We start from the raw sequence: 14,854 nt of genomic DNA, 5'->3' as shown, positions 1-14,854 counted from the left end.
AATAGTAACCATGGTTACTGGGTTCCAGCTGGAACCTGGGATGGACTCACATACACATATAAATGTACATTTGCTTAGTGAAGGAGACAGAATTTTGAATGTTTCCCAATACCTCTGAGATACCCCCAGGCACTGTTGCTGTTGAATAAACTAAACCTGGCAGGTGGCTGGTTAGGTTAGTAGTTTAAAACCCAGATCCTTAACATCTTGTACCACAAGGCTCAGCCTAAATAATTAGTCCTCACTTGAGATCTTGAAAAACATAATGGGTTTGTAAAATTAGTTGCTGCTTTATTGCCCTTGTCAATAGTTTTCTAGAGCCAGCCAGTTAAGTCTTTTTTATTTTTGCAGGGAGAGGGGAGGGAGGTGGTACTTCTCCCGGGGCTTTGAACTCAGGACCTGGGCACTGTCCACAACTCAAGGCTAGTGCTGTTACTTGAGCCATAGCTCCATTTTCCCAGCTTTTTGGTGCTTAATTGGAGAAAACAGTTGGGCTGGCTTTGAACCATGCTCCCCAGATCTCAGTCTCCTAAGGCTTACGGGTGTGAACCATTGCTGCCGGCTCATCGGGATCTCTTGTCCCTGCATAAACTGGCTTCTGCCTTCCTGTCTCATGTCCTGTGCCCATCTTAGCCCTTTCTCCCTTCTTTCATGCCTGCCTCCTTTCTGTTCACTGGACATGCTGGGCTTGCTCTGGCCTCAAGGATCCTTGGGACTGCAGAGCTCTCCTTTTGGAGCTGTGCATGGCCACTTAACGGCTCAGCGTGTGTCTCACTTCAGATGCTCCCTCAGTCACTTGACTTCCTACTCCCACGTCACCCTCAATCACCCATTCTTTTTTCTTTTTTTAATCAATCATGGGGCTTGAACTCTGGGCCTGGGCGCTGTCCCTCAGCTCTTCAGCTCAAGGCTAGCATTGTACCACTTGAGCCACAGCGCCACTTCCGGTTTTTCTGAGCAGTTAATTGGAGATAAGAGTCTCATGGACTTTGCTGCCTGGGCTGGCTTTGAATTGCAATCCTCAAATCTCAGCCTCCTGAGTAGCTAGGATTACAGGCATGAACCACTGGCACCTGGCTAATCACTTATTCTTTATGGCATCCCAAGCTATGTGAAAGGCTCTTCCTTGTTTATGTTTCATGGGATTACTTGAATTAAGGATGCTTTTGTTTACTACTGCTTCCCCACATCCAGCACAAGTACATTTGGTAAATCATGTTGCAGGAAATGAGGATCTGAAGTTTCCATTTGGAGGTAACCTGTTTTCCCTTTGCAGTGTTGATGGGAACCATTTTCAGCATCCTGCTGGTGACCATCATCCTTATGGCATTTTGTGTCTACAAGCCCATTCGTCGTCGGTGACAGCAGAGCAACTTCCGCTGCAAGTTTTGGGGAACAGGATAAGTTGTGTTGCACATGGGCCAGTGGAGATTTGGAATCAGAACTTTTCTACTTAGAAAAGACCTTTGGTCTGGACAGTTGATGAATGCTAAGCTAAGCAATGTAGAAAAAAAAACCAAAACATTTACTAGCAATGATTTTTTTTCCCCTCTATATTAATTATTGGCTGCTGAGTATACTCAGTGTTGTTTTTTTATGCCCAGATGTTCTTAAGAGTAAGACCCAAAGTCGCAAGCTTTGAGTAAAGTTGAGTGTTCATGAGAAAGCATGTGACCCACGAATGTCTGGAGACCCACACTGGAAAGGACTAACCGTTAATCTTGAAATAGCAAGAGGAAGCAAGGCATCCTCTGCTTTTGTTTTCTTTGTGAATTAACACACATTTGTAACAGGAGGAAGTTTCATTGTGCATTCTAGATATGTGCACAGTGCAGTTTGAATAAAATCATCCTCTCTCCCTTATTCCCCTCCCTCCTCCACCAGTATTCCCTCATCCCATCTGCTCTGTTCTCAGATGCCCCCACTGAAGTCAGGAACTTACCAGGTGGTGTTATGGAGTGCTGTCTTGGCCTTGAAGGCCAAGAAATGCTACAGTTGACCCATTAGAAAAAGTCCCATCGTACTCAGATTACCTTCATCTCCCTGTACTATATGCTGTCACTGTAGCCTACCGCCTAGACGTGTGTAGGAGCTGATACTCAGCCTGAGTGGAGGGCTTGGCTGAGAAGGGCACGTATGCTGTGCCAGAAGGTGTTTACAAATTTAATCTCAACCTTGAAAATGCTGCTGCTGTTTGCACTGCTGGTAAACTGGATCATTTTTCCCCTACTGAAATGACACCTTCATACTAAAAAGGTGGTTATTAGTATTTATTGAAAGGTGCTAGATTTAATGTTCTTATAAATCTGAAATGCTTACCTTGTGCTCCACTTAAGCACAGCACTGATGTGAAATAACCTGCACTTAATGTGAAATAACCCATGAGAGATGTTGCAACTGCCTGATGTCAGGATTTTGGTCAGAACCTTGTAATACGAAGTCACTCAAATGTTCAGCATTGTGTGCTTTTGAGCAAAATGTCAATTAAAATAAAGATGAAACCTTATATGCCATTTTACTCCTAGTGATTATTTAAAATGCGCGCGCACGCGTGTGTGTGTTTGTGTGTGTGCTTGAATCTGATGTTATTTTTTAAAGAAGTGCTGCAAACTTTAAACTTGTATGTGAGATAGCACCATTGTCATAAGGCAAAATACTAATTCTCTCAGAAAACTGAGCCATAAACAGTCAGGCTGGGCCTAAGGTAGAAGCCTGGCTTCTTGTCCTATATCCAGTTGTAACAACTTCTCTAGAGCCTCAGTTTTCCCATATGTAAATCGATTTTTTTTTTTGGGGGGGGGGGTCCGGTTGTGGGCCTGAACTCTGGGCGTGGGCACTGTCCCTCAGCTCTTCAGCTCAAGGCTAGTGCTCTACCACTTGAGCTACAGTGCCATTTCCGGCTTTTTCTTTTTGCTTATGTGGTGCTGAGGAATCGAACCCAGGGCCTCATGCATGCAAGGCAAGCGCTCTACCACTGAGCCACCTTCCCAGCCCGTAAATAGATTTTTAAAAGGAAATAGTAAAAACTTGCAAAGCTCGTAATCTTTTGTAACGTACTTTTTGCTTTAGAAATACAATCAGGTAGTCAGGAGCCCAGTGGCTCCCACCTTTAATCCTAGCTGTTCAGAAGGCTGAGATATGAGTATTAAGGTTTAATGTCAGCCTAGAAAGAAAAGTTGAAAAGACTCCATCTCCAAATAAACAGCAAAAAACAAAACAACCAACAAACCACAACATAAAAACCAGACTAGAGACGTTCAAGTGTTAGGATGCCAGCATGAACAAAAAGGCTGAGCTAGTGCACAAAAGGTCTAAAGTTCAAGCCTCTGGTAGTCTCTCTCTCTCTCTCTCACTCACACACACACACAAATTTACTATAGTAAAATAAGTATTCCTCTTCAAAAGAGGCTTATTACAAAGAGATGTGTAAAGACAAAAGCACCAATTTTGGGACAATTATAGTGAATACTTTTAGCCATCAAAGACTGGCCAACTAAGATATTTCTAGACAGTGGTCTAGGCAGACTTTGAACCCCATCACTTACTGGATCACAGTCACTTGAACCTCCTTAGCTACTTCATCTTTCCTGACATCATGGTCAGGAGATCTGGACTAAACTGGTAACATCATTTACCTTATTTCCCTTTCCTGTCATCATTTACTTTTCTGCTGCTGTGTGTTGTGACAAGCTTGTTTGCAGAACAGACTGTCTTAGAAACTTTCTTCTACCTGATTGCCATAGTGTGTTAGGAGCCACTGTTCAGTCAAGTTTTGGTGGATATTGAGCCATTAAGAGGCTTATTGAACTGAACAGTTTTCTACATGGTGCAGTATGGCTCAAAGTACTGGTGGTGCCCCCTAAAAGCAAAGCAGCCTCACATTTAGGTATAAGGTGAGTCTGGAGGCACTGATTATCATTTGAGCACTGACTTGAGAAGCAGCAAGCCCTGGCCTCCCAGAAGGCAGCCTTGGAAGAGACTCCAAGTTGGGAGTTGCCCATGTGGCAATGTGATGTGGGTGGGAAGTGAGTGGGGTACATCCAGTAACTAGAAAACAGACCACTTGGACTCCAGTGTATGAGCACCCTCTAGGGAAGCAAGCTTTATTTGCATTTTGAGGGAACATGAAAAACAGGTTGACACAATGCTCAGTCCCTTTTTAAGTGACTCCTTGGGGACAAAGTCAAAGAAGTCAGGAAGCAGAGCAATGGAATGCAAACATAGAAATTCCCTATGATTTGCCTTAGTGAGTAAACAACGCGTAAAATAACTGCAGTCATTCCCAAGAACTTGGCTCATTGTAAACGCCGCTGTGTAAGGAATGAGTGTGATGTCACCTCTACTGGCCTTGTGTGCAAAGTTTTTGGTCAGAGCATGACAAAAAAAGGCAGATGGCTATCGGGCATTAAAAGCACAATTCTTTGTGTCTAGGAACATAACTGGCAACGTTCACTGTATGATTCAGACATCAACTAGAATAGGAGTTTGTGTTTCTCTTCCTATCCCAAAAGAAGCGCAATTGGAAACAGACGCAAAACAAAGGAGGATACAGTTTACCGGGTGATTTCAGTGCAGCCTGGGAGAATGGTCGGCCGTATTCCCCAGGGTCTGTGTGTTATGTGATGGATATTTACAGGAGAGCTAGACAAAATAGTTAACTACTAAAAGTATCCAAAAGAGGCCTGAGAAAAATCTGGTTAAAATGTATAACCTTGTATTGCTACTGATGGGAGTAGTCATTTTTATCTTTAAAAATAATAAAAAGATTCTGTTAAAAAATAGATTTATCCAGAAAGATGTTGTTTTGAACTCTCAAAAGCAATGTGGAATCATCACTTTCCCTTTTGAGGAGCCATCATGCTCCGTGTTCACATCTCATCTCAAACCCATCCTTTCCTGCCAAATTCCAAGTCGGATTTGCAGCTGGTGCCTCCTAGGCCTCCCTGGAACAGGCAACACATTTGTGTTGGCAACAGCCCTGGGTTCCCCTCTCTATCCCGCCAGGGACAGGATTAGCTGCCTTGGGTTTTGCCTGGAGGAGCCTGCTCTCAAAGGAGCTGCCTTCTCAAAGACAATCCAGATCCCTCAACACATGGAGTGAGGTGGTTTGAAACTATTAGTAAGTTTTAAGGCTAAGGCAACATCCGTGGTCATTCATCTTCATTTGATGCAAATAGTTAAGCATAATCTAAAATAGATCCTGTACATATCTCCTCTTTAACTTTAGCTAGGGTGTGAGGAGGAGGTGGAAGGGGTGGGGGCTGGAAGGTATGGAATAAGGTGGAAATGGAGAGGAATGATGGCAATATCCTAGAAATCCTATAGAAAGGTAAAAATAAAAGAGTAGATCGGCACAACCCATTTCTTTGGTGAACACTAAAGAAGGTGTCCAATTCTCATAAGCCACTCTACAAAGGCTGCTGCTCTCCTATATAAAAGCACCCTGACTTAGCAATAATGTTATCACTCTGGGGTAGAAATGTATCTAGAACCCTGCACGAATTGGGGTTTTGTCTAAAGCTGGTAGTAAAAATGTGACCTGCAAGCCAATACAGCTAATGGAAAGTGGCGGTGCTGTCCTCCTCATGGCCTGGAGCTGGGCTGCCAGGCCCTCTTTCCACTCCAGGGGCACCTACAGGGCCGGGGAGTCACTGGTCCTGCACCTCTGTGGAAAGAAGGGGCAGCTGCCATCTACACGAAGGTGGAGGCCCTTAGGCCTGGGGCCTGGCAGCAGACACAGCACTCATGTGCAGCCCAGAGCCTTGGTGCATGGCCCATCCGGACAGAAAGATCTATTTCTCAGTGAGTGACAGCTGTAAGACTTGCTGGAGCTCAGCCTCCTCCTCCTGGAGACGGAGTTCCCGCTCTTCCAGCTCTTTGGCAGAGAGCTCCATGGCCAACTGCAAGTCGCTGTCAAAACGGCTGGACTCATTCAGGGCACCTGGGCACAGGCCTTCCATGTTGGTGAGGAGGCTCTCCTGGATGGCCCTGGGTTGAAGAGAAAGAAGAAAAGGCAGTCAGCTACTACATCGTGGCAGTGGCAGCAAGGACACTGGGCCAGGTGCTTTTCTATGTGCATATAAATGTGCATGGGAGCGTGGGTGCCACACACCAGCCAGAAAGCTGCTACTCAGAAGAGGAGACCCTGCCCAAGATCACCCAGCTACTATGTGATGGTGCTGGGAATTGAACTTGAGTCTGTTTTACAGCAAAACCAGGTTGTTTACAACTCTGGCTTATACCTAACTTACAGAAAAAAGTGCCTTGAAAATGCATCATTACAGTTTTCTTTTCCTTAAAAAGAGCTAACATCTCTGTAATTATTTCCCATGTCACTGTCTTTAAAATGGTATAAACTTCTCACTAGAGACATCACAGGCCGAATAGACCAGAAAACATTTTCTCTCTTTTCTGTCAGTAGCATTGACCTGTGCCCTGTCAGCCCTTCTACCACTCCTTCTTGAAAAGGAGCTATCAGGCATGTAGAGGGCTAATTTAATGAGTAGTTTTGCCATAAAGAAAAGAGTAATATGCACAGCCACACATTTGCCAAAGCAGCAAGGGCCTGTGTCAACCTCAGTTTGACAAGAGCCACATCGTCAAGAGTCATGCCAAGCCAAAAGTAGGAGCTCATGGCAGTCATCCCAGCTACTCAGGAAGCTGAGATCCACAGGATCCCAGACCAAAGTCCACGAGACTTTCATCTCCAAAACAGCTATCAGAAAGCTGAGCTGGAGACGTGGCTCAAGTGGTAGAGTGCCAGCAGTGGGTAAGGAAGCCTGAGTTCAAAACTCAATACTAGCAAAAAAAAGTTATTATTTATCACCTCTCATACTGGGCCTCATAGCTGTGTGTCGGGCTGATCCCTCCATTTGAAGCTGGTCCTGAAAGTTCCTACAAATACAAATACGATGGACGTGAACAACTCTGAGAAGGAATAGCTGCCACCTTGACAAGGAAATAAGAGCTATAGAAACAAAATATTTTCCATGCCTATTATTGATAATGCTGTGTGAAATACTAATGGAGATTGGGGTTACCTCAAAGATCCTACAAGATTTTGAAGGGTGTCAGAAGCCATGCTGATTGGGCTGCCATCTTCTCCTAGATTACACATGATACCCTTAGGCTACATTTTACATGGCCAAAGACATCACTCTTTTAGGGCTAGATTAGAGGATCACAGTTCAAAGCCAGCACAGGCAGGAAAATCCATGAGACTCATCTCCACTAAACCAACTGAAAACCGGAAGTGGCACTGTGGCTCAAGTGGTAGAGTGCTAGCCTTGAGCCGAAGTGCTGAGCGTGCCTAGGCCCAGAGTTCAAGCCCTATAACCGACAAAAACAAAACAAAACACCTCAATTTTAACTACATTTTAAGCATGAGGAATAGGAAAGATTCTGAAAACACTGTCAGCAATGCAAAGTAGGGTTTGCAGACGGTCAGCTTTCATAAAAGACAGGGTATGTAAAGCTTAAAATAATCTATAAATACCATGAGTCAAACTGGTTATTTAGGTAAGTGCCACTGATGCCAACAAACCTGGCTCCTGCTGGACTCCAGCAAGCTCTGTTGAATGGCAAACTGCATGATTTCATAATCTTCATCTTGTAAGTGCACATTTCTGCCATTGTCTTGAACGTGATAAGATTCAGGAATTTCAAATACAGATTGATCAACCTCAAAGTTTGTAACCTGGGAAGCTAAAACACAAAAGGAAACAATCCAGTGTCTGAGCTCATTACCATAAATTTTGACCTTTCTTATTTCCAGACAGGATCTCAATGTGTAGTTCAAGGTGACCTCAACCTTACTACGTAGCCCAGGCTGGCCTCAAGCTTATGATCCTGCTTTGAGCTAGGAAGTCAGACACATTCCAACTTGTCCAACCTTCAGACTTTTTTTTGTTTGTTTGGAAATAGGGTCTTGCTGTGTTGCCCTGGCTGGCCTTGAATTCCTAAACACAAGAGATCTTCCTGCCTCAGCCTCTCAAATAGCTGAGACTACAGGAATGAGCCATAATACACAGCTTTAAAGATTTTTAAAAAAGGATCACAGTAATGATAATTACTATTACATGAAAGATTTTTAAGACTAGTAAAACAGTAAAATGTATTGCAGTACAGTTTTTCTTTATGTTTTGATCTTGTAAGTGGAAACATTAATGCATAATCATAAAAATACTGAAAACTATTACATAAAAAGTGAAGATTTCTCTTTCAACTCTAGTTCTATTTCTAGATTCTAGAGAGAGGAAGGGTTTACTTGTGTATCCTTTGAGGACTAAGTCTAATATGTGTGGTTGTGTATTTTTCCAAAAGAAAAAAAATTGGATCGAATGCAAGAAAACATGAGGGAATTTGGAAACATCTATAAATGCTGTCTTAACTGTATTGGTGTTTACACAGAATGCATAGATCTGTTCAAATGCATGGAATTGTCACACTGAAGTGAGACCATTTGACTATGCATATTAAACTCATTATAGATGATTTTCTTTGGATTTTAAAAATTAATATATCAATTATACAGGGGACCATGTTCATTGCTACATCTTCAATAAAGCTGATTTTTAAGAAAAGCTGTCTTCCCGGCTAGGGGCAATGCAGGCAACTGAACTCAAGGCCTTGTGCTTGACTTCTTGAGCCATGCGTCCAGCCTTTTTTGTTTTAGGTATTTTTCAGTTAGTACCTTGTTCTTTTGCCTAGGGATAGTCTCAGGCACACCCCTCCCCCCCACCTTCCTGGCTGCCATTAAATAAGCAGTTCTGCCTTACCATACCCTTTGCCATTATATTCACCCACAGAGCCAGAAACAAAGGAGCCAGCAGAACACAGCCTATAACCTATGAAACATGAGCCCAAAGTAAGTCTTTCCTCATTTTGCTTCACTCTTGTAAATCACAGTGATGAAAACTGACTAATAAAATATCCTCCAAATTTTTTCTTTTCATTTACTCTGAAGGAAATCTAAAAGGTTCCATTTATCCAACACAGATCTATTTCATATAGATACCTGAGTATCAAAATGATTAGTACAATAAATATAATAAATCAATTAATGTTAATCATTAATATATGAATTATTGATATAATGCATTAATATGTTATACTATATCAATAATATATTGTAATATATCAATAATGAATATATTTTGCTTTTAAAATCACAAACTGATTTTTTTTTTTACCTGAATCAGCCTGGGTCCCTTCCACATTTTGGCTTTCTTCAGCAGTACTGCAGCCATTAACATTTCCAAATGTAATCCGTGCATTTAAGACATGAAATAAGGGAATTTCTAACAAAATAAAAGCTTTTATAAATAAACTTTACTGAAAATAATAACAGCCATCATTGACTGAATGCTTACTAAGCTGGTACTATGCTCAGCACTTCTTTCTCAGTATGATTTCACTTTATCCTCAATAACATCGCTAATATCAAGATGGAAAACTGAGGTTCAGATTCAGATTAAGCATGTGATTAAGTGACTGAGCTAGAATTCATATGTCATGAATACACAACCAACTCAAACTAAAATTCATCAGCTTTCTTATTCATAGCTAGCACTCTACCACTTGAGCCATGCCTCAGTCTGCCATTTTTCTCGCTAAATAGAGATAGAATTTTTTGGACTTTTCTGTCTGGGCTGGCTTCCAACCATAATCCTCTCTGATTTTAGTCTTTTTTTGGGGGGGAGGAGGGGAGGTCTGGTCGTGGGGCCTGAACTCTGGGCCTGGGCGCTGTCCCTCAGCTCTTCAGCTCAAGGCTAGCACTACCACTTGAGCCACAGCGCCACTTCCAGCTTTTTTCTTTTTGCTTATGTGGTGCTGAGGAATCGAACCCAGGGCCTCATGCATGTAAGGCAAGCGCTCTACCACTGAGCCACTTTCCCAGCCCTTGATTTTAGTCTTTTAAGTAGATAAAGTTACAGGTATGAGCCACTGTATTTATATACTATATATAGCATTCTGCATACTAAGTTAGGCCCTAAATCATAGTTACCTATCAAAGGTTCTTAATGAAAGTTGTATTCTCTAAATAATTACCTAATCTGAAATTTCATTTGAGTAAAGTTTAAAGTTTCACTTAAGGTTTGACTTTAAAACAATGTTATATTTTGATGGCTTTTTACATCTTTGTCAATGGAACCAAATGGCTAGAGATCTCCTAATTCACATATGCAAAATGAACCAGATTGTAATGCTTCTTAAAACAGAGCATAATTCTGTTACCTCCTCTATTATATTTATCATAGGCTACCTGGTACCTCCAATTCCATGAAACATTGTATCATCCACAAAAATGAGTAAATCTCACACTTGTGCCTGAGCTGAATGGTACCTATTTTGACAGGAAATCCAGGCGGGAATTCCAATTTGATGAAATCTCTTAGTCTTGCAAAATGAGCGCTAGTTCGAGCCATGAGGTCAATAATGGGAATGACTTGCTCCACAAGGGAGAGGGGAAACTCTTCACACATCCACAGTGTAGCTTTAAACCTGCAGGATTTGATGGAAAAAGACAGATGCTCTCAGATGGGGAGAGCATATCAGTACAGCACGGTGAGTTAGAACACCAGCTTCTCACTCCACATGCTACTGAGTTATCTCTTAAACTCAGAACCACTCAGGCCTGGAACCATGAGGAATTTACATCACCCAGAATTCTTGTGATCAGGAGAAGAGGCCTTACATTCCAACCTACTCCTGCAATAACCTTAATTAACAAAAAGCATGGAGAAATTGATAGCTGATGGAAATCATTTCATTGGAGCAGCCAATGGGGGGATAAAAGATCCAGGCACTGGTGGCTCATGCCTATAATCTTAGCCACTCAGGCAGCTGAGATCTGAGGATTGTAGTTCAAAGCCAGTCTCGGAAGGAAAGTGTGTGAGACTTTTCAATTAATCACTAAAAAAAGTCAGAAGTAAGAGTTGTGGCTCAGGTGGTAGAGCACTAGCCTTGAGCACAAAAGCTCAGGGACAGTGCCTAGACCCTGAGTTCAAGCCCCAGGACTGGCACAAAAAAAAAAAAAATAGAATACTTTCATTTATTATCCCACTTGAAAAAAGCTAATGAGAAAGGCAGTCTATTATTACTTTTCCCAGATAAAGTAACTTAAAAGTGAAAGGGCCAGAGGCATGAAGGACCCTTACACTATAAAACAGTACAACTTCTGACTCCATCTGTAAATTGAAAATGGCTCTTACTTTTGCGTTCTAATTGTCAGCTCTTTTGGCCTTCCGATGTCCCTGTCTTTCAGATCAAAGTCTTCATCAAAGTACTGGTCAGGTGTGATGGCCGTGGGGTTGTTTGCGGTGGCACACTCTGTAGTGAGGTCCTGCTGAGCCAGAACTCAGAATCAGAAGTGCAAATGATGCTTACAAGTAGTGGCCTACAGCACTCAGTCTATGAGGCAGACATGTTAACCAGCTACCATCAGGAAATTCTAGTCACTAGTTTTGTTTTTTTTAACTATTTAATGGAACATGCCAATCAAAAACTCTGTTAGCAAGCTACATGGCAAATCCAATGGATTTCCCCATCTAAAAATGTTCCTGTACTCTCTCTTCCATTTTTATTGAAAAGAAATTGACAAAAACACTTGAAAGTTGGGTTGGAGGCATGGTTCAGGTTTCTGAGGTAAGGTTCCTGAATTAGGAAATCCATTTATAGCAGGTGTGCAGTTCTGAGTTCAAACGGCAGTAACTCCAACACACACATACATATTTTTTTCAAAGAATGTGAGATTTGAATCTTGGAGTTTAAGTTCCAGCTCTGTGATTGTCTAGCTTTGACACTGGAAAGGAAATTTCATTTTTCTGATCCTCAGTGATATCCACTGTGCTAATTACATATAGTGATTTGGGGGAATCAAGTAAAAAAATATTATTGTGCTGTCACAATAGAAACAGTGTCATGTCATATAGAGGTGCCTTATTTATAACAGATGAGAGAGAGAAAGATGAGAGAAAACACACCTAATTTCTGTAATCATACCATTCCTTCAAAAGCTTTGTTTTCAAAGACTCATTCATCTTAATTCTCTTTCAAAAGAGAGCCTCTTACTCAAACTTGGGAATTCTTTTTACACAAAGTAGCCTACTCAGGATGCAGAAAATACCATCATAAGCACCGATGAGCTGATTTCACTTTTCATTAAACTGCACTAAATGAAAAACTCACCCCTTGAGCACCAAACTGATGTTCCACAGTACCCAGCAGGGATTCTAAAGGGTTCCTGTCCGCTACAAAGGAAGAATAGTTTAATGCTTAATATTATATCTCACTGGTGCCTGTAGAAAAAATATCTTCATCACATTTTAAAGTTTCTGAGCTAAGCTACCTGGCATTAGGAAATCCATTTATAGTTAGGCTGATAAAAATCATCCACAAAAACAACTTTATTCTTTATAGCATACTAATTAAGATCTTTAAACTAGAGCATTACAAGAATTGTTTGTTTGATTGCATGTTGGTTGTGGGACTTGAACTTGGCCTAGGCGCTGTCCCAGAGCTCTTCAGCTCAAAGCTAGCACTCTCCCACTTAAGCCACAGCACCACTTCTGGTTTTCTGGTGGTTAATTGGAGATAAGAGTCTCATGGACTTAGCTGCCCTCGCTGGCTTTGAACCATGATCCTCAGATCTCAGCCTCCTGAATAGCTAGGATTATAGGCATGAGCCACCAATGCCTGGCTCCTGAAATCCATTGCTTTATACAATTAATATATGTTAATAGAAGAAAACTGAGTTAAAACAGAAGAATATTGGATGGAACTTGGATTTAGGAATGAGCCAGATATGGGTTCTGATCCCACCTTGGCCATTCACTGCTGTGTGCTCTGGGGCTCAGTTCCTTCCTCTGTCACAATGGAGCAATGGAACAGTGCTAGTGGTACTGGTGCTTAAGCAATTACTATATACTTCAGGCACAATGCTAAAGTGTTGTATGTGGGAACTCATCCAAGTCTCTTAGCAACTAAGAGAGGGTCAGTATCACCTCCTTTTTGCTGCTGAGGAATCTGAGACACAGGGGATATGCAGTTTCACAAGAAATAGCAACACCAGGATGTGGAAACCACTTCTTGGTTCAGAGCCCATGTTTTATCCAGATCTTTCCTTATGAGAGGTTAGATGACATCACTCATTGATAAACATTCTCTAATACTCTTTATCTACTTCTTTGGATAAATCTAACAATTGTCATAATTCAGAAAGAAGCCTCATGAATGGCTTTAATTACAGCTGAAAGCAACTATGGAAAAACTCCAAGAGTCAGTCAGTCTGTGGAAACTTTTATAAAAAGGTTAGCATGCCCCAATAACATGAACCCCAAATGTAATAGAGCCAACAAAGGCTCTCGCTAAACTAAAAAGAATAAACAAGAGAATTAAAAAAGCAAGGGGAGCCAGGCAATGGTGGCTCACGCCTATGATCCTAGCTACTCAGGAGGCTGAGATCTGAGGATCGCGGTTCAAAGTCAGCCAGGGCAGGAAAGTCCATGAAACACTTATCTCCAATAAACACTCAGAAAACCAGAAGAGTGCTGAAGCTCAAGTGGTAGAGCGCTTGCCTTGAGCTGAAGAGCTGAGGGACAGCACTCAGGCCCAGAGTTCAAGCCCCACGACCGACAAAAAAAAAAAAAGGGAAGATTACCTTTATATCTCTTTTTTTCTTCCTCCGTCAAATGCTCTGTGCGTATTTTGGTTATCACACTCACATTATTTACTGTGTAAACCTTGAGAGATGTGCACAAAAGAAAACAGTGACACAGAACATCAAAACTCAGAAAAGAAAACATCTTAAGAGCAAGAATGCTGAAGCAAAAGAAACCAAAACAATCTAGCCAAATTAAAATGAGAAATGGTTAACAATCATTAGGATCCTTTCAAAATACACAAGCTATTCATCTGGAAATGCATCCACAGTTATCCTTCATAGCTGGTCACCGACAGGCTGCATCTTCCCACTTGCCCTGCCTTTTGCTAACCAGCCTCCATGTCTTGGACTTAGGTTTCCCAGCCGAGCTCCCACTGCACCCAAGCCTGCTTCCCACTCCTCCACTGCTCTGATAATCTTCTAACAGTGCTGTCTTAGGCAGCCATCTGCAGGGCTGGACAGAGGGAAAAGGGAGAGGTTCTGTAGACCTGGCAGATTCAGAGAAATCCTGCAAAACACTAGTGAAGACATTCTACTAGTGACAAAAAAAATTTATATATATATATATATATTCCTCCAGAGAAAATGCTCCCAGGGGTGACTGAGGAATATGGTGATGTGAAAAATCAAGGGTCACAGTTAACAAAGAATTAACTGTCTGTGCCATATGTGGATTCCCAAAGCTGAAAGCTGCAGAAAATAACACTCAGGACTGTTTCTGAATACATCTCACTGAGCATGATGTAAGATTTCTCTGCTCACTCAGAGGCCACCAGAGGATCCTGCAGCACCTGGCTCCATCCATAAGCCATCAATCCCTGACGCACTGCGAGACCAAGCAAAGGCCAGCTGGCAGCTGGCCAATGGACAAAATCAAACGCCAGATGACCTGACAGAGCGCGGCTTCCACGACTTCAAGGTTTTCAATTCCCTGACGTCATGTAAATGCACCATGAACCCACTGGTTACAATGAGGCTAATTTTTTTTTAAATAAGAGACTTAGAGTCAGCTAGAGAAATAATTTTTTTAAAGTAATAGAAATGAACAAAAATTACTGTGTAATATTTTTAAAAGATGACAGGTCTAATCTCCCTCTATCTCTAAAGACCTCCTCAGGACACACTATCCCATTTTCTGAATGTCAAATAAGATAAAATAAAGCATCTGAGGGGGGGAGGAAGGGGGAGGGA

The 14,854-nt window shown here is 41.9% G+C and overlaps 1 protein-coding gene across 2 annotated transcripts in view; it reads right to left on the bottom strand.

Moving 5' to 3' along the window:
- Positions 1-4,076: 4,076 nt before the first annotated feature.
- LOC138808450 (ankyrin repeat domain-containing protein 13A) overlaps positions 4,077-14,854 on the bottom strand; it is a 31,203-nt gene continuing 20,425 nt past the window's right edge. The window contains exons 8-15 of one of the 2 annotated variants that reach the window (XM_069994700.1): positions 13,661-13,742; positions 12,190-12,251; positions 11,214-11,347; positions 10,346-10,503; positions 9,192-9,299; positions 7,544-7,704; positions 6,827-6,894; positions 4,077-5,988 (exon numbers count right to left, since the gene is read on the bottom strand). In XM_069994700.1, coding sequence (XP_069850801.1) covers positions 5,793-5,988; positions 6,827-6,894; positions 7,544-7,704; positions 9,192-9,299; positions 10,346-10,503; positions 11,214-11,347; positions 12,190-12,251; positions 13,661-13,742 — 969 coding nt within the window. In that variant the 3' untranslated portion in view covers positions 4,077-5,792. The remainder of the gene's footprint in view (positions 5,989-6,826; positions 6,895-7,543; positions 7,705-9,191; positions 9,300-10,345; positions 10,504-11,213; positions 11,348-12,189; positions 12,252-13,660; positions 13,743-14,854) is intronic. The other variant, XM_069994701.1, reaches the window with a different exon arrangement.

This window comes from Dipodomys merriami, unplaced genomic scaffold (genome assembly GCF_024711535.1).
Source record: "Dipodomys merriami isolate MVZ:Mamm:240054 unplaced genomic scaffold, mDipMer1.0.p SCAF_45, whole genome shotgun sequence".
Lineage (NCBI taxonomy): Eukaryota > Metazoa > Chordata > Mammalia > Rodentia > Heteromyidae > Dipodomys > Dipodomys merriami.
Note: the sequence above shows the minus strand (reverse complement) of the source record. Positions and strands in the feature narration are given on the sequence as shown.